Consider the following 20,299-nt stretch of genomic DNA (forward strand, 5'->3'; position numbering starts at 1 on the left):
GCGCACATGCATGTTTTCCTTTCTCTCTAAATATACAAATAAAGATAATTTTTAAAGTATAATATTTGTGTGATATTTCAATTCAGTGCTATAATTCAGTTAGTTATTAAACAAAAATAGCTTTATCAATTTAGCAATTTAATATTTTTAGCACTTAATTTTCATATTTCAAATTTTAAGATTCTAGACTTTAGTTTTATCAAACATGGCTTTAGATGTGTTTAATTTTCAAGCTACCCAATTTTTATGTAAAGATTTTGTAATACTTTGATTTTCAGATTGAACTTTAATTATTTTTTTCTTAATATTTAATGTTACAATTGAGTATTTGGATTGTTTTCTTCTTGGACATATAAATAACAAAATATGAATAAAAATCAACACCTGTAAAAGAACAGTTGAAAAAAAGTCAAAAGCATGACTTGGGTAGGTAATTGAGTATGGGGGAGACATTTTTTAAAGAATGGAAATTGACGTGGTATGGGACCCATCACATTGAATTTTTTGTGTTAATTTTTCTAGAAATCGATTGAATGGAAGTCCACATCAACAAATAATTGCTAGAAAATCATCGAGCTTGGCTCAACTGCCACCGCTTCAGAAGATTTGATAGTTCAAATCTTATTTTCCGTCAACAAATCCTTCCTCTTATAGATCAATCAAAGATAATTGCTAGAAAACAAGGTCTGGGGTGGAAGCGGAAATGCATCAAGATTGGGCCCCCACCAGATTGACTTTGTAGTCTGACGACTGACTTAGTAAACTAATTAAAGAATTGTCCACAATCTTCCATCAAGATGCTGTAAAACGACTTGCTTTCAAATTAAGACCGTGCACGTTAGGATTGAAGGATTTTCCCCTCATAAGTTTTAGCTGAAATTAGTTGAAAATAGAATCGTCATTTTCTATCATTTTACACCGCATTCCCACTTGGTTATACTTTACATCCTATCTAAATCCATTTACATCATGCATTCGTTTGTTTACATCATAAGAAAAAATTGATTTGAATTGAAACTTGTGAGACCTCTGATCCTAAGAATTATTCAATACTTTTTGATGATTTGTAAGATATTATTGTGCAACATCCAAATACCAAGTTTCTTAGGTAACAAGCCAGTTACCATGCAATAAATCTGAGTTGTGTTTGTCATGGTACTAAATTTGGGTGCTCGGACATATAATGAGCACTTGCGAAATTGTTATCAAGCTAATTTTGAAGTTTGACGGAAGAATTGAAGGAAATTAACAATTTCTACCAAGTATAGAAGCACGAATAACGGAGGAAAAATTTAGTCCAGTGTTTGATCAGTTGATGTGTGAAGCTCCTGGGCTCTTGGCTATCTTTGCACTTATTCTCGAGTATGGTGGGATGATAGATGCATAGCTGCTATTAATGAATCTTTTTACAAGACTTGTTGAAACTAGATAATAGATTACATATATGAGATCTGCCACACTAATAAAGAGAGAGAACTAGGGGTTCTAGTGGGTAGAAAGATAGGAAATATAGAACAGATATGCCAGAAAATGCACCAAACAAAATAAGTACAGGAGTAGAAGCTTTTTTTACAAAAAATTAATAAATCAGAAAGATAAGCATCTTAATTACCGACCATCGGAGAGAAGATAGTCTGCTACAGAATGTGAAAAACATTTGTCTGTGGAAACGTCAAAACCAACAGTAGAACCCCTCATGGCCAGTGATGATAAATCTGGCAGGGCAACTGATCCCTCCAAGTACAATAGAACTTGCCTCATACTTGGCCTAAGATTTGGTTCTGAATGATAGCACAACAAGCCTAGTTTCAACACCAACTCTGCTTCCTCTTTCACATACTCAGCACCCAGCTTTTGATCAACTGCTTGGAGAATATCCCCTTCTTTCCAGCACAAAAATACCCAATCAACCAAAATGATACTCTCTTCTGGTTCTGCTCGGGGATCTATTGGCCTTCTCCCACATGCAACCTCTAGCAAAAAGGCCCCAAAAGCATATACATCAGTCTTCGTTGTGGCCCTCCCTGTCCTACTATACTCAGGGGCAAGGTACCCAAAAGATCCCGCTACATGGGTGGTTTGAGGCAGAGTTCCATGATCGTATAGCCTTGCCAGGCCGAAATCTCCCAACCTTCCATTTAGTTCACCATCTAACAATACATTACTGGCTTTGACATCTCGGTGGATCACTACTTGCTCCCATTCTTCGTGTAGATGGAGTAATGCTGACGCCACACCTTTGATGACTCGAAATCTTTGGTTCCAGTTGAGAGTACGCTTTGGTTGGTTGAACAGAAATCTGTCTAGACTACCATTGGACATGAACTCGTATACCAAAAGCAACTCTCCTTTACGCCTACAATAACCCAAGAGTGGCACTAAATTTCTATGGCGTAAGCGCCCAATACTGACTATTTCTGCAATAAATGCTCTCATTCCCTGTCTTGCTCGATGAGAGACCTTCTTGACAGCAACCTCAACCATGTTTGTCGGCAACACGCCTTTGTAGACCCTGCCAAATCCGCCTTCTCCCAACAGCTCTTGTTCTCTGAACCCCTTGGTGGCAATGTATAAATCTTTGTACTTGAACCTGTGAGGTCCGTAAGCTAGCTCCCATTCTTCTAGCACTTCTGCAAACTTCCACTTTCTCCTTAGATAATAAGCCACTCCAGATATTAGTATTAATAAAAAAGTAATGCAAATCAGGGGCAATCCCACGGTGAAAAATTTAGACACTTTCTTATGTCCAAACCGAGGAAGCTTGGGGAGCTGGGAGAGATCAATAGCTTGTTCAACACCATTCATCTTGAAGCTCCATCCAAGTATAAAATGAGATGTTCCTATTTCGAGTGGACTAGAGGCTGCAGAAAAGCCAACATACATGGTTTGCTTTAAAATTGGCGAAAGATCATATCTCAAAGACAGAAGAGGAGTATGTGGTTTGGCTGCAGCTATTGGAGCTAATGTAACATCGATTCTCCTATCCATCCCATCGTATTCCACCCAAAGTTGCATCTGTTGACCGCTGATAAGAGTTAAGTTTTCAAATGAATTCTTGTTATTAGCTTTGTAACTCGCTGGCATGGATACCTTGGAGATCACAGAGTTAATATCAATACCGACATGGTTGTCATTGATATCTCCAAAATCTTGGTTTTGGTAAGTGTCGAGCTCCACAGCAAAGACGTGATTTGTTTGATTTCCATTGGTGCTGTTATCGAAGAGGCCAATAAACTGCGAGTCAGGCACCTTTGTAAGGTTTCTTGTTGGTGCAATCACGAAAGCCATTCCGGTACCAGTTAAGCCTGAGAGATCGGGTACTATAGCAAACACAAATTGGGTGGAAAAGGAGAAAGCTGAACTATTAGATGTGCTCTTGAAGTTGATAGGATTAGGATAGAAGGCGTGCCCAGTTTGTGATATGGTGGTGTTGGTTATTCGTAGGAGGCCATTGTTGGTTACCGTGGCTAATCCATCCAGGCTTAGATTTGATTGTTGAAATCCTTGAAAGATGAACCCAGCATCATCAGAAGCTGCGGCACCAGCTGCAAAGGGAAGTAGAAAATAGGCTAAGACTGCTGTTCCTAGTTTCAATGTCATGACTAAAGAGTTGGATGCCAATTGCCAAACTCTTCTTAATTTAGTAGCTTATATCATACTGTCTAGCGTTGCTTTTTCTCCACGCTCCTTTCTAATTTCTCACACACACTTTGACTGCTTTTTAACTAATGCAAATGACAAGCAGGTATCGTAGCCACGTTACACCTTCTTTTAAGGGATTTGGGCCACCACGCAAGTGGTCTTTTTAAATTATATGGTGGTTCGATCTATATTCTCCTTTCATCTTATTGAAATTATTGTGCTTTTTATTTTGATATGTCCAAATTTCTTGTTAGTTGACTTTGTTGGCACGAAAAATTACGTACACTGAAAAGTAATTTTAACATATAGAAAAATATGTGAAAAAGGAAGGAGAATAAGCATATAATAAATACTCAATAATTTTATTAATTCAAAATTCAATGATAACAATATCAAGTCATAACATTTCCCTTATGACAACTCACAAATATCATCTTAGAAACTTTTCGTATATCTCGCAATTCAAGAACTCTTCAAAATTCAAATCAACTTTTCAAGTAATAATCTACTACACTAGCATTATTTATAAATTGTTGAACTTCCTAAACAAATACAATTGTAAATCAAAACTTATATGGAATTGATTTGAAATTTCCTAAACTAATGTGCAAACTAAATAAACGGGACATCGAAACAAGAAATTAAAACAATAAACAAATAAACAAATAGGATGCCTTAGTTTGATTCCATTATTTTCTCTCTTAAATTAAGCTCTTCATTACGATCATTTCCAATTCTATCACGAACTTGAATCTTCATGAACAACTCTGTCACTGGATAAATGACGTGAAACGCCTACTTATAACTAATCTTTTTGTCATGATCACTTTTGGAAAACTCATACTTTTGGAATAATTTCTTGGCATGATCATTTTGTCAAAAACGTCAAATATGATGACCCATTCTTGACTGAACACTTCAAAATTTAATTCATCTATGTCACCAACAAAATTTTTCAAATTCACAAATCATAGTTGTCACCACTGATATTTTCAGCAAGCCCTAACTTGTCAACACAAACAATCCCATCACTTTTAAAAATTTCCAATTTTAATTTGCCCACCCTACAATTGATATCAATCAATTCAACTGTTTGATATCCTTTTTCAAATAATTCATCAACTCCCACAGAATCAAGAATTTCTACAACGCCATGATCTTTCAGCACATATTTAATTTCATCAATGATGTTGCTTTCTTTCTCAATCACTTCTAAAATTTCCTTTTGAACAAATTCTTCATCTTTATGTACACCCACAACTTCTGCAATTTATTTTATTTGTCTCATCAAAAAAATTCTGTTTTCTCTTGCTCGTCATAAATGTCTTTTCCACCATGACCACAATAAGAATTTATCAAAAATTTCAAACCTTCTTAGTTGTCTTTGCATGTATAAATTTTTTAGCTAGATACAACTAGATTTGGGTACTGAGATAGAATGCCTTACAATCTATGTGTCTGTTCCTCTCTAACTTTTTTAATTGCGTCGCTTGATAATTTCATGCCTTCTACAAGTTCCATGAACCTCTTTTGAATAATATCCCAAAGTCCAATAGTTCAAAAAAAGTCTTCATCATCCATTTCCAAACATCAAAATTGCTTTTACCATCAAAGATAGAAATAATATGGATCCATACATTAATTTTACGAACAAGCCCCAAGATCAAAGCCTAGATCTCTTATACCGCTTGTTGGCACAATAAAATCATGCATAGCGAAAGTAATTTTAACACATATAAAAATATGTGAGAAAAGGAGGAGAATAAATACACGATAAATAGTCAATAATTTTATTAACTCAAAATTCAATAATAACAATATCAAGTCATAACATTTCGTTTACGACAATTTCCAAATATCAATTTAGAGACTTTCTCTTTATTTCACAATTCAACTCAATGAACTCTTCAAGATTCAATTCAGCTTTTTAAGTCATAATCTACCATACTAGTATTACTTATAGATTTCTAAACTTTCTAAACAACTACAATTGTTAATTGAAACTTACTTCAAATTAAGTTGAAATTTCTATACTAATATCCAAACTATAAATAAATAGGACCCCGAAACAAGAAATTAAAATAATAAAAAAAATAAATATGATAGGTTAGTTTAATTCCATCAGACTTAAATGGATGATCTTGTCTACTTTTGAGTTTTGACCTCTGTTTTCAAACTCGGACCGGACCGGCCGGTCGAACCGTGAACCAGCCAGGTAGACGGTCCGAGTCACATTAAAAAACCGGAAATTTCAAAACCCGTCAAAGCCGGTCAAAAACCGGGTTTGACCGGGAAAAAACCGGTTTTTCCGGTTCAACAGTAATTTTTTTTAAAAAAAATTCAAACTTTTTAATATTATGTTTTGACCCCCTAAATTGTTAAAACTTATTGATATACCTCAAATATTTGATACTTTATAAATATTGTCCTAAAATTTGATGTTATTTTTCAATTAAATTCATAATTTTAATTCTAAACTTGTTAATATTTATTAAATAATATAAATTGCTACTTGATTGTTCTAATTTCTTTGTATTTTCTTGTTAAATATATTTGAAACATCAAATATATATGGATATACCTTTATTAATATCAATATATTATTAGATATTATATATATAATATTTTAATTTTTATTTATGACGTCATCCGGTTCGACCCCTATCGACCCCCGGTCGAACCCATTGACCCCTGACCCCTGACCTCGGCCGAGTCGCTATCCGGTCCGGTTCTGAAAACATAGGTTTTGACCTTCACCCTTCGGCAAGTTGAAAAGCTTGAAGTCTTACTTGTGGGACCGGCAGTGTCACGTTTCAAAGAATTTTGAAAAAGGCAGACACAACGGTCGCGAAAGGTTTGCACTATGAGCGTCCGTACACTAGTTGTTGGAGAACAGTTGAGAGATTTACCACAAGACCTGACCCCACATGTGTCTTTTCTTGTTTCCACCAATGAAGCTATAGGGATAAAAAAGGAAACTAAAGTGGAACAAGCACGAGTATAAACCAGCCTATTCAAATTGAACATCTTGACTTTTCTCTCTCTCTTTAAGAGCACTTTTCCCCAGTGTTTTCAGAACCGGACCGGCCAGTGAGTAGGAGAAGGGACCAATTCGCAGTTTGACCGGCTCAACCTGTCCGACCGTCTAGTTCACTGGTTCACTGTTTTATTTTTATTTTTTGGCATGCAACTTCAGTTAACATCTTTCTTTCCAGAAACAGTTGACTGCCTACGGCTACAAGCTTAAACTTTGAAGGTTGATGTCCAAGAATATGGTACAGGCTATTGTCAAGCCCAACTCGATAATGATGCAATTCAAATTTGAGATGAGTCTAAATGAGACTTCAGAGGAATGTGGAACCTTCTTGAAGTAGTACTAAAAAATATCCAGCTCGATATCCTCTATCAGAAGAATCTAGAATTTGTATTTTCAAATTTGATATCCAGCCAGATACCAAATTTGTGTTTTCATTTCGGCCATTTGACTTTCTCACTCGGTCCATATTCATTGGAAAGAAAAAAAGAAAAAAAATTCTCCATATTCATATTTTTTGTCCACTAGAAAATTGTTATTAGCTCCCAATTATTTATCAATATTCCCTTTTTTTATACTTATCTACCAGTCAGTTAGGTAACAATATCCTTATTCAATCTTACTACCTACGATATTGTTTTGAGATTGTAATTGAAATTAAAATTTTTAAATATTTTGTTTATTCACACAAATAAAAAAAAATCAAGGAGTTATGATGTATGGTACGAATGTGTACAATGTAATTATAAATATTTTTAAAATAATAATCATTTATCAATTTTTTCCCTAAATACTTGTCTACAATGTCAATTGAGCAAGAATATCCCTACTCAATCTTTCTATCTATTATTGCATTTCAACCACTATTTTATTGTGAGATTGTAACTGAAATTAAAAGTCTGAGTATTTTTATTTATTTTCACAAATTAAAAAAATCAAGGGGATTACATTAATAATCAAGGGGAGTGCATTAACAAACATTGATATACTAACAATGTATTTATGATGTAAAGCACAAGTTTTTCTGATGTAATTAAAATTTTTTAAAATAATAACTTATCTAAACAAATCAATTTAGTTACCAAATTAGACCTTGTTTGGATTGTCATTATTTTAATTTTTTTTATTTTTTCACAAATCTATTTCTTGATTATTTTTATTCTACACACATTAAATCGTGGTCGTACATTTTTCTACAAAAATTAAAAAAATAATTTGAAAAAGCTATTTTATTAAAGGATTTTTCTAACGGTTGTCCTAACACATTTAATATTCACCTAATTTATTTTATATCTATACATATATACTAACAATTATTATTATATTTGCATTTATATATTTTTTATATTTAATCTTACCTACCTTTCTTTACATTTATTCATTGAGGAGAAGCTGCTGAACTGAAGCAAACAAAGAAATAAGTTTGATGTGTCTTGGGGTATTTTTGGTTTTTCACTTAATAAGTTAAGTAAATATCTACACAAAACAGTCTTGTCCGCTGGCTATGGTTCAATGGTAAGGGCTCCTTATAACAAACGCAAGGTCTGGTGTTTGATTCTTGGTGGCCACAATTTGGAAATTAATTTTGAAAAGTTTCAAAAACCGCCAGTTCACGGTCTAAGCGGTTTTTCACGGTTCGTCCGAGTCATCCGGGTTTTAGCGATTTTTCATTACTCTCCGGCTTTAGCACTAGACCAGACCGGTGACATGTCCGGTTCGTGTTCTAACCGGTCGAACCGGACGGTCCGGTCCAGTTTTGAAAACATTGCTTTTCTCTCCAATGGTGGGGGTTCAAAACTTTTCAAATCCCAAAAGTTCAAATCCTGGCAAAAAGCACAAAGAACCAATTCCATCCACAAATCCATACATGATCCCCACAGCTTTCTAGATCGGACAAAATAAATGTATGTTAGTTGCTGAAGGAGCTACCACGGTGTCGTCTGCATTAACTCCAAAAGGATCGGCAACTGAAGAGGCGTTACAAGTATGTAATGGAAGGGAGTAGCACCTGAGATAGTAGGTCAGCACTTCACAGGCATAGAACCATCCATCTCAAGGCTTGATTCTCTTTTTTACTTTTCCAACTTTCTTAAAATACATGCTTTTCTTTTTGTTAGTTCTACTATTTGTCCTCTATTTCCGTTGTCACCTAGGTAAGCATTTACCTAGCTGAAATAAGCAGTTTTACTTTTAATCTACACTAGCTTGGCTAGTTCTCCTTCATTGTCAGGGTAGAATTGGGATCCTTTCTATATCTCAGTCCATTACTATGGCAGAAGAACTGTATGAGATAATGCAGAAATTTGCCTTAAATACCCAAGAGTGCACCATAACTGACCTGGACTTTGTTGACTCTAGTATCAGTAGGCAGGAATGTCAACTAAGCTTGTTGGGCAAAATCCGGGGAGAGAAACTAGTTAACTTCACCGGACTAAAAAACTTTGTCAGTATTGCTTGGGGTTACCCAAAAGACCTGAAAGTCACAGAGTTAGGACCAAACCTCTATCAATTCTTGATTCCTGAAGGGGAAACTCGAGAGAGAATTATGAACGGAGGCCTATGGATCTTGGACAACCAACTGATAGTTTTGAGCAAATGGTATGAAGGGATTGAGGATGACCCAAATGCCTTCAGATTGACCCTATTGTGGATGCAAATATGAAACCTACCAGTTCATTGGTTATCAAAAGAAATAGGGAAGAAGATTGGTAAAACAGTGTTTAGGGGGTGAAAGAAGCTATCATTCCCCAAATAGGTGGGAAGGAAGGAAGACACCTGAAGGTGCAAGTTGTGGTTGATACCTTTCGGCCACTACCTAGGGGCACTACTATCAAGATGAGTGACTCTATGAAGTGGATTAAATTTAGGTATGAGAGATGCCCAGATTTCTGCTATGCTTGTGGAATCATTGGCCATAGTGAGAAGGGATGCACAACAGGCGTCTTAGTGGGGAAGGGGCAACAAGAGAACCAGTATGGACCTTAGATGAGAGTAAACTATGGCAAAGGTTCCCTACAAAAGGACAGTAATAGATACAAATCCCCTTCCAACAGAGTACACTGAGGTTTGGAAAATGGGGAACTAGTTCGTAAGGAGCTAAGTCAGGAAGAAGTGGTAAATATCCCAAAGGATCAAATGGGAACTGAGGAAGTTAGGGATAGAAACAGGGTGGCTGCCTTCAAAGAAGAGGTAACAAAGCTTCTGCAATCCAAAAAAGAAGAGACGAACTAGGTACCACCAACACCCAACAGTAAGATGCCAGAGACGTGTAACACACAGGTTAGCACAGCATTGGTAGCGTCAATAGAAGAGAAACCAGAGGAAGGTAAAGAAGAAGGAAAAAATCTAATTATGACCATGGAGGTAGAGAGAGTTGAGAGGAGTGCGGAACCTAATCCTCACAAGGAGGATTTGGAGATGATGGACCCACAGTCATTGGGGAAAGAACAGACATCAATAGAATTCACTCAGGAGACGGATAAACATAAGAGTATCAATGAGATAATACAGATTAGGATATTTGATAAGTGCATGGAAAATAGCCAACAAGGAACAAGACAGCCTCAGGACTTGAAGGTCAGAAGGACAATAAGAACATCAAGAGGAAAAGGCAGGAGAGCATTGAAACAGATAGATGGAAACAGCATGACCCAACCAGTTCTGAGCAAATGAAAGTTAAGTCTGATTGATGAAGAAATGCCAGAAGTGGATAAAATTGTGCATGAGCCAAAGAGGAACAAAATTGACAGCCCCAGAGGGGTGAGTGAAAGACAAGCAGAGGGGGTGGGAACCAGCCTTAACTGGGTCCCTAAAAGTCAATGAGAGTGATGGTGTGGAATTGACAAGGTGCTAGGAGTCCCTTGACAATTTCCCATCTGAAGGAGTATAAAAAACTCCTCTCCCCAAACTTGATGTTTTTAAGTGAGATGAAAAATAGATTAAGGTATATGGAAAAAAACCCTAAACTATGATTGCTACTATGTGGTAGAAGCAATGGATAAAGTAGGAGGAATAGCACTGTATTGGAATTCTGATATAAAAATATTGTAAGTGCAACACACTTCCTTCACTATGGAAGCTCAGATTGAGAACCAAGAAAGCAAGTGCACTTGGTGGCTAATTGGCATTTGTGCAAACTGTAATGATGCTATAAGGAAAGCACAATGGACAGTAGTGAACAGAAGAAGGCAGCTATGGGGAAACAACTGGTTGTTGGCTAGGGATTTCAATGATATAACCTCTAATTTTGAAAAATGGGGAGGAAGATGTAGAGCTGAATGGAGCTTCACTGATTTCAGGAATTTCATAAATGCCAACCAACTGGTGGACTTGAGATTTGAGGGGCAGCCGTGGACTTGGTGCAACAATTGGGAAAATGAAGGAGAAATCAAGTAAAGATTAGATAGAGCCTTGAGCAGTGCACATTGGATTCAGTTGTTTGATAATTCTAAGTGCTCACACATTAAAACATATGCTTCAGACCACTGTGCTTTGATGATAGACACCAAGCCTACTGTAGAGAGGAAAAAAAAGAAGGTTCTTCTCTGATAAGAGATGGCTCCAACATGAGGAAATATCTGAGGTTGTTAAAGGAGCATGGAAGGACAATGTAAAAGGATCTCAGATGTACCAAGTGCAATAAAAAATGAGGAACTGTAGAGTGACATTGCTTAAGTGGAGTAACAGCATCTACAAAACTCTAAGGACAGAATTGATAGTCTCAAAAAGCAACTGGATCAGACAAGAGATTCTTCAATGAACAATAAGAGAGAAAAGATGGTTGGATTAAAGTCACAGCTGAAAGAGGCTTATAATGATGAGGAAATCTTCTGGAGCCAAAAATCCAAACTCAAATGGTTGCAAGAAGGGGACAAAAATATTCAATACTTCCATGCACAGGTAAATGGCAAAAGGAAACAGAATAGACTGCAAAGACTACAAAAAGAAGATGGAGGCTGGACTGAATCAGAAGTAGAAACTGGGAAAGAGATTGCAGACTATTACAGGAAACTCCTTGCCAAGTCTCCAACCGGTAATGCTCAAGAGATATTAGAGGGAATCCCAACTTCCATCACGACAGAAATGAACACAGAACTAACCAAGGAAGTGACAGAAGAAGAGATCAAAACTGCTTTCTTCACTATGGATTGCAATAAGGCTCCTGGCTTAGATGGTATGACACCTCTTTTTTTCTAGAAATTTTGGGATATAATCAAGAAGACCTGGTAAATGCTATTCAAAGTTTTTTCCACTCTGGTCTTATGCTTAAAGCCATTAATCACACAATCATTTCCCTCATTCCTAAAGTTCCAAGTCCTATTAACATTAAGCAATATAGACCTATTAGTCTATGTAATGTCGTGTACAAAGCCATAACCAAAATCATTGTCAATAGACTAAAGCCTGTTCTTAAGTACTGCATTAGCATCAATCAATTTGCTTTTATACATAGGAGGCACATTATTGATAACATAATAATCTCTCATGAATACTTGTATTACCTTAAGAATAAAAGGCATGGGAAGGATGGTTATATGGTTGTGAAGCTGGACATATCAAAAGCTTATGACAGAATTGAATGGGATTTTCTACAATCCATAATGAGCAAAATGGGGTTTTGTGAGAAGTGGATTAACTGGATCATAAATTGCATTAGAATAGTCTCCTTTTCATTCAATATAAATGGAAATTGTAAAGAATATATCACACCTTAAAGAGGGATTAGACAGGGAGATCCCTTGTCACCTTTCCTCTTCCTTATCTGTTTAGAAGACTTTTCTAACCTGTTAAAAAATGCAGCCCAAGACAGGAGGATAAGTGGAGTCAAGATAAGCAGGCAAAGCCCTTCTGTGATACATTTTTTCTTTGCTGATGATTCGTTGATCTTTTGCAAGGCTACCTGTCAAGAGGCACAGGAGTTGACAAAGATCTTGAAGAGCTTGTTCATCAAGACAAATGATAAATCTTGACAAATCCAGTGCTTTCTTCAGCAAAAATGTCAACCAGGAAATAAGGGAGCAAGTTTGCAGCAAGCTAGAAGGAATCCAACAAGTCTCCCAAGGGAAATACTTAGGACTCTCACTGGTGATTACCAGAACAAAGAAGCAATTGTTTGGATTCATCAAGGACAACATCGAACACAGAATGCAAAGCTAGAAATCCAAATTGCTAAGCTCAGTTGGGAAAGAAATCTTGATCAAAGCAGTCTCAATGCCCATGCCTACTTACACTATGTCTTGTTTCAAATTGCCATGCAGGTTATATAAAGATATCTGCTCTCTACTTTCAAACATCTGGTGGGGAGAGCAAGACAACAAGAATAAAATTCATTGGGTGGCATAGGAGCAGCTGACCAAGGAAAAGAAAAAAGGAGGTCTAGGCTTTAAGGATTTACAAAGTTTTAATAGAGTCTTGCTAGCCAAACAGGTATGGAGAATAATTAGAAATCCAAACCTGTTGTCTAGCAAGGTGCTAAAGGCAAAGTATTTTCCTAAGAGTTGCATCCAAGAGTGCAAAGTCCCTAAGAATGCATCATGGTTCCTAAGAATGCATCATGGTTCTGGTAGAGTATAATGAGTAGCAGAGAGGCCCTTTGGTGGGGAGTGAGAAGATGAATAGGAAATGGAAAGAAAACCAATATTTGGAACGTCCAATGGATACCAAACAACCACCAATGGAAACTAGTCACTGCTAAACCACAAGAATGCCAGCTTGACAAAGTTGCTGACTTGATCAGTAACTACAGATGGAATAAACCTCTCATCTTCAAGACCATTTCCAAAGAGGATGCAGAAAATATTTTGAAAATCCCCATCAGCATTACTAGAAGAGACGATAATACCTTTTGGATAGGGAACCTAAATAGGGAGTACACTGTGCAGTCAGGATACAAAGTGGCAATGGACATGAGGGAGGAAGAGACTAGGAAGGCAGGTGAGGGTGCAGAATCGAGCTGTAGTTCACTGAGCCAGCAAGTATGGAAGGTACTGTGGAGTTTAACCATCAGCCACAAAGTCAAGATGTTTATATGGAAAGGACTCAGGGATGCAGTACCAGTCAAGGAACTGATATGAGAAGAGTCAAAGTGGGAGATCCAATATGCTCAATGTGTGGAGAAGAAGTGGAAACACCGGAACACATGCTACTTAAATGCATCAAAGTAAAGGACATCTAGAAACAAGCCCCTATCCACTGGGATGGCATCGAACACAGGACGAATAAATTCAAAGAGTGGTGGGCTGCAGTATCTGAAGCTAGATGTAGGATACAAAGGAAAGATCATATAGGCCTCACGACATATATTTTGTGGCAAATCTGGAAAAGTAGGAACAATATGGTTTTCAACAACAAAAGTATGGATCCAGCTACAATAGTAAACAAAGCATGCAACGCATGGAGTGAATTTGAAAATGCGGCAAGGAAAGCTAGGAAATGAAGCATTAGGAAAACAACATTTTCTCAGCAACACAGGGAACAAGAGGAAGAGCAGCAAGAGCGCTCCACAACCTCAGGAACTAGCTTGAGAATTGCAGTGCAATGGAGCAAAGAGGACAAAGCTGTTGGTTATGGCATTGCAGCGTATGATGGAAGGCAACAGGAACTAATGGCTTGGGCTTTGAGAGAGAGGGCAGTAGACAACCATCTTCAACACCTGGCTGAAGGAATCAAACTTGCCCAAATTAAGGCAACAGAACAAGGATGGCGACTAATTAACGTAGGAGTTCCTGACAAGAATCTGTTACAGCAAATCCAACGGACAAAACCAATGGAAAAAAGGACAACAACTGTGATACAAGACATCCTTGAGCTGAGCTCCTTGTTTTACAAATGCTCCTTTTACCTAGACATAGGCAATTGTAATGATCTTACTGTTCAATTTAGTGCTCAAGTTTTGAGCAGTTATCAGGATGTAGAATGGGTTAATCCCAATCTACTGTGCTAGAAGGACAATGTATGTATCGAGCCTTTGCTCGGTTGTAAATACTTTTGGTTCAAGTAATATATATATTCCTATCGCTTAGTCAAAAAAAAAAATTGAACATCCTGGCGTTTTTTAGGAGATTGAAATTTTTTTCTTCAAACTTAACTCGTTTACTTTTCGAGTCAAACTTAATTGAATTTTTGTCAAATCAAACTCAAATCAAGTTTAATTAGTTTAAATTTTTCACATGTAAATTTCACTTAAAAGTCAATCTTGAGTCTAACTTGATAGTTTATCAAAACTAAATTGTTATTTAAGTTTGGTTTGATTAGTTGGCTAACCAAACTCAAATGAACTTTTATTGAGTGCCCAGGTCGATTCAAGTATCAAATAGTTTAGCTCATCTCTTAGTTTAAAAACAAGTGCTTAGCACACTACTATTGAGAATAAAAAAAAACACAAATTTGTAGTGTTACAAAAAATTCAGGATGGAGAGACTATTAGGTTGTATGATGTACGAGAAAATAATACTGTAACCTTGAAGTAACAGTTTTTAACTGGTCTAAATGCATAACAACTAATTTCAATTTGAATTTAAATTTAAAATTTTACACATATAACATGCATGTACTATTATTAATTCGTATACTATCAATGTAAAAAAAGATTAATTTTATAAACACAATATTGTACATTCACTTAGAACACAATATAGTGTAATTATAAAGTATACTCGATAACAAGTACATCAATTGCAGCACCATCAGCATACTACCCTGTTTCGCTCATTAAGTGCGGGCAAAAAGTCAAATATAGAGTATAAACAACGTTACCCAAAAATATCTTGCTTTCTGAGTATTAAAGTTTTGGATTAATTCGATTTTGCACCCTTTGACTTTACTCTGACTCTTACTTGCATCCTTAGACCTCAAAATAGGACACTTTACTCTTTAAACAATATATTCCACCCTACATAAAGACAATTCTTGACTGCATACCAAAAATTAGCAAAATAATTGGCACAAGCCATTAAACTTTCAAGTGTAAGTAAGAATGTTTGGATAGCAAATTTTTTCAAATAATATTTCGCTTACATCAATATTTTTCAATTCACTTTTTTATATTTTCAATCATTTTTTATCTCACATACATCATATCACAAAACATGTTATAGTAATTATTGCAAATAATATTTCAAATAATACTCTATCCAAACGAGACAAAAGAAAGTCTGTTAATCTGACTCTTTTGCTGAATCTTCTTCTTAGTTCTATTCTTCATCAATCCACTCAAAAATATAACTGATGTTTATTCATAGGACACCCTTTTTTGATCTTTTTTTATATTGGCTGCAAATGTTTATTTTTCTTCAACATTAGTACCATCATTGTTTTTTTTCTTGAGATTAATTCTTTTAGTTGGAATTATAGAGGGGTTTAAATGTGAGGTGATTAAAGAATTGTCTATGGCTTGACCATGGTTTTGTGGCTTTCTAGAATATTTGGAATATGCGCAATAAATTGAAGGTGGAAATTGGAAGCAGAGGTGCCGCTAAATTTAGAGGTAGATTGGGAAGTGTTGGGTTTCTGGTGTTAGGCTTGAAAGAAGAATAAAAGCAATAAAAAGGGTCTTTAAATTGACATTTATGTCCCAGCAAATTTGTCTAATTTTAGTTAAAATTTGCCCATTTAAATTGCTATTTTTAGGAATTTTTATAGAAAAATATATTATAGCAATTTAATGTATGTGAGGTAAAAATGTGATTGAAAAATTTGTATGCAGAAAACTTTGAAAAATTTGTATACGTAAAAATCTTTTTGCAGTAAGATAATAGAATGTGGGAATTATTTTGTTAGTTTTGAGCGTTCTATCAAGGATTGCATTTAAGTGGCACGGAATTTATAATTTAGAGAGCAAATGTCCCCTTCTAAAGTTTAAGAATGCATGCAGGATTCGAGTAAATTAGTTAGAAACTGTACGCCAAGGTTTAGCAAGTATAAAATAAAATAAAAATCAACAACAAAGTACAATTTTTACAGGCTTAGTTGCGGGACGTCTACGGTGGCAAGATCACTTTTCTGCCCATGGTAGGTAGAAGTAATGGAAGGAGGCCAACTGTGTTCTGTGAGGACGCACAAAGACAAACAACAAAAAGATGCATGGGCAGAAAGCCGATTTTTTTGTTTTGGGAAAATCGCCAATTTAATCCTTAAACTTTTTCACTTAATCCAATTTTATCATTTACGATTTTTTTCACCAATTTAGTCCTCAAACAATTTTATCAGGTTCAACGTAGGACTTATTGGGCGGCGCCACCACATTTTATGTATTGCACACAGCGAGTCAAGGGTATAATTGGAATGACAAGTTTGACTGTCTAATTGTAGCGATTATAATAGAGGCTTTTAGGCGATTAAGGACAAAAAGCTCTAAAATTGAGAGAGGACTGAGGAGAGCACTAAAGAGAAGCCAGACCAAGGTCTCTGCAAAAAGTCAGCCACTGCCCGTGAGTTGTACACTTTCCTCTTCTACTATAGTATAGTAAGTTGTCTGCATTTGTCACTAGGATTTTACCAGGCAGAGCTAACGGAACCAGAGCTTTTCCATGTACTCTTAGTGCTATAACATGGTTCCGCATTTCAGTGTTTCACTACTTCTCTAATGCCGCCCAAAGTACAGCACTAAAGAGCAAGATATATAAAAGATTAACTCCCAAGTCCCCGGTGCCACTCTATCTAAGTATATATCCAAATCCAAGGACATAGATGCCTTGCCCTTGCTGTCACTGCTGCTGTTGTCATTGTTGGAGGGCATTGTGTGGAGCGATGGCTGGCATAATGGTATGGCCTCAACTGCAGAGGACAAGTTGAAGAAGAAGAAGAAAGCGAAGGTAGAGATGGAGATAAACACACGTGGGGAATGTGATGACTTGAAAATTTACTTATATTCTCTTATAATTCCCTCTTATTTTGAAAAATTAATTTAAAATTCCTTTAGTACTAATTTTCTTTTCTCAATAGTTGCAATATATAATAGAATCGAGAGTTTTATTTTTACTTTTATAGTTAGAGCAAACTAGGGTTTTTACGTATTTTGGTCGTGTGATCACTTGGTGAGGTATGTGTACTAAATTTGGTGGATAAGAGTGAGTATTAGATAAGAGAAAGTGTGTGATTAGAAGTGCTAATAATAAGTTAGTAAATCATAAGTTAAAACACAAGTACAAGAGAGTTAAGGAAAATAGGCTTGAACCGACGTGCACCGTTTGCTACCGATTGAGTACACCACTTGACTACCACTTTGTTACCCTAATATCTTCGCTTTTATTTCACCTAATCCTCCCTAAATTAACCCTTAAGTCAGCCACCATTATTGACTAAAGAAAAGGAAGAAAAGAAACAAAAACAAAGAAAAGATCTTAAAGTGACAAGTGTTGGAAATTCATGGAAGTTTGACCAAGACATTTTCCTTTTTTCTTATCTTTCCTTTTGGCTAATTTTTCTTCATTTTCCTTCATGTTGGCCGAAATTCTTGGAGAGAAAAACAAGAGAGGAGAAACCTTCCATTTCCACCTTGATCTTGCTTGTTTGAGTTGAAACCAAAAAACTAAACCGATTAAACCTTCACTTTGGTGCTTAGGAAGCTTGGTGTGGTGAAAGTTTTGGAAGAAATAGCTTGGTTCTTCACTTAGCAACAAGTATTGGAAGGTATAAGATGATCCACTCCCTTTCTCTTTCTTAATCTTACTAAATATGCTATAGAAGCTTTTAATCTTGGCTTGCTATGGTTGATTTCCTAGTTTTTGATTGTGTAGTGGAATTTTCAGCTAGCATTTGCATTTTTCAGCTTTGATTATTGTTGTGTACCTAGTAAATGATGTTATTAAGCTAGGATATGGAATTGATGAAGTGATTAATGGCTTGATGTTACTTTTTAGAGTTAAAAGTTGAATTTCCAGCATTTGATAGTGAATTTTAGTTCCGCCTTGTTTTTGGAATCAACTTGGGCTGCGAATTTCTCCATATTTTGATTGAATTAGCTTTTGGACAAAACATGAAAGTTATAGGAATTTGAGTTAACTTTCTACCTGTAAAATTTTAGATCAATTGGATCATTTTAGCTTATGATTTGGCTAGAGTACTCCTGACTGCGCAAAAACCTCTAATTTTCCTGACCTGTTTTTCATGTGCTTCTGACCATCCATTTTTGACCCTGAAAATGCGAGAACTGGGTGCCAATGTCTTCATAGGAAATGTAGGTCTATGTCTTAGCTTCGAAAACTCCATAAAATTTACCTCGATCCGATAGATCTAGCTACAGTTATGACCAAATCAACGAAGGATGACAAATCTGCCATTTATAAGTTCTTTAAACTGGTTTCCAGCTTTGGTCCATGGTGATAAGTTATTATTTGGTTTGTTTGGTTGGTTTTGAGGCCTTGAATAGATATATGTTGTTGGTTATCACTTGTGGTTCAATTGGAGGTTGTTGGCTTGTAAATCCAAGTTGTACTTGGATGGAAAAAAGCTAAATACAAAGGGCATGCTGCCCAAATTTTCACTTGAGGGTTAGGCGAGTGAACTCGAGACTTGAGCGAAGACTCGAGGCTAAAGCAAATTTCGATTGTTTATGGTATTTGAGTTTTCTTTAGTATGAGGTACATAAGTTGAAAATTTTGCCGAAACTTGTACCCTTTAAAAAGTGAAAGTAGCGACCCTTAAAAATATGATTTTCTCGATTTTTATACCAAGTGTGACTTCCAAAGTATAAATCACTTCTTTATCGAAACTAAAAGAACGAACATGAATTTTCGAGAGTTTGAGAAGTCATATGACTACTACTTAAACAAGTTTCATTTACTTGATTTTCTTGAAGTGAAACTCCTAGGTTTCGAACCCTAGTGGATTTTAAACTCTTAAATCATATTTTATTGCAGATTTGGATTCCAATCAAGAAGTTGTACCTGAGCGTGATTTTAACAAGCACTAAATCTTTGTTAGTTCTTCCAAATATATGATTGAACTTGCTACTTGATTTAAATTCTTTACCAACGTAATCGGATAAGATTTGCGTGGTTTGGTCGGGTAAGGGTGTACTTTATCGCACTTGCTCTAATGTGATATATACTTGTTTATTTGTTGCAATTGATTTGATATACTTGTGTATGATGTACGCACTCTCTGGAATTCCAGAAACCCTGTGGTGAGTTACTCGAGTCGAGCCGGCAAGGGTTTGATCGATTGGGTAACGAGCCCTGGGTCTCTTGTTTTATTGAGTGGAGTGTTATTTTCTCGACCAATCGGTATACCCGAGTATTACCACCCGTGTTTATTGAGGATTTTGGGCCCAGTAGGGGGTTTGAATGGTGGACGGAGATTGTAGTTAAGTGGTGCTCTACTGGACTGGTTACTTTACTTGCAAGTTGACAGAGTGTCAACTACTACTTGATCAAGGTATGGTGAAGCAACGGGAATTTGGCTCTTGAGAGTCATCTGTATCCTTATACTTTGACATGATTATTACTTGTCGTGTTATTGTTTCTTTTTATTAACGTTTACACTCGCTCATTTTAAGAGGTCAAGTTTTAAATAATGGTCAACTTGCTATTTGAAACCTCACTGAGTTTTAGTTCAATCTATTAGTTTTTGTTTTCCTTACAGGGGGTACGAGCGAAGGTGTGAGACTGGTACAGGCTAGCTCAA

General features: G+C 36.1%; 1 protein-coding gene across 1 annotated transcript; it reads right to left on the reverse strand.

Annotated features, from left to right (window-relative positions):
- Positions 1-1,388: 1,388 nt before the first annotated feature.
- On the reverse strand, positions 1,389-3,701 carry LOC113736835 (L-type lectin-domain containing receptor kinase IV.1-like). Its single transcript, XM_027264008.2, has one exon. The coding sequence runs from the start codon at positions 3,598-3,600 to the stop codon at positions 1,609-1,611; it is 1,992 nt and encodes a 663-aa protein (XP_027119809.1). The 5' UTR covers positions 3,601-3,701; the 3' UTR covers positions 1,389-1,608.
- Positions 3,702-20,299: the final 16,598 nt, after the last annotated feature.

This window comes from Coffea arabica, chromosome 3e, assembly GCF_036785885.1.
Source record: "Coffea arabica cultivar ET-39 chromosome 3e, Coffea Arabica ET-39 HiFi, whole genome shotgun sequence".
Classification (NCBI taxonomy): Eukaryota; Viridiplantae; Streptophyta; class Magnoliopsida; order Gentianales; family Rubiaceae; genus Coffea; species Coffea arabica.

Excerpts from the sequence above, each read along its gene's own strand:
- LOC113736835 (XM_027264008.2), bottom strand. The coding sequence starts at position 3,600 with ATGACATTGAAACTAGGAACAGCAGTCTTAGCCTATTTTCTACTTCCC.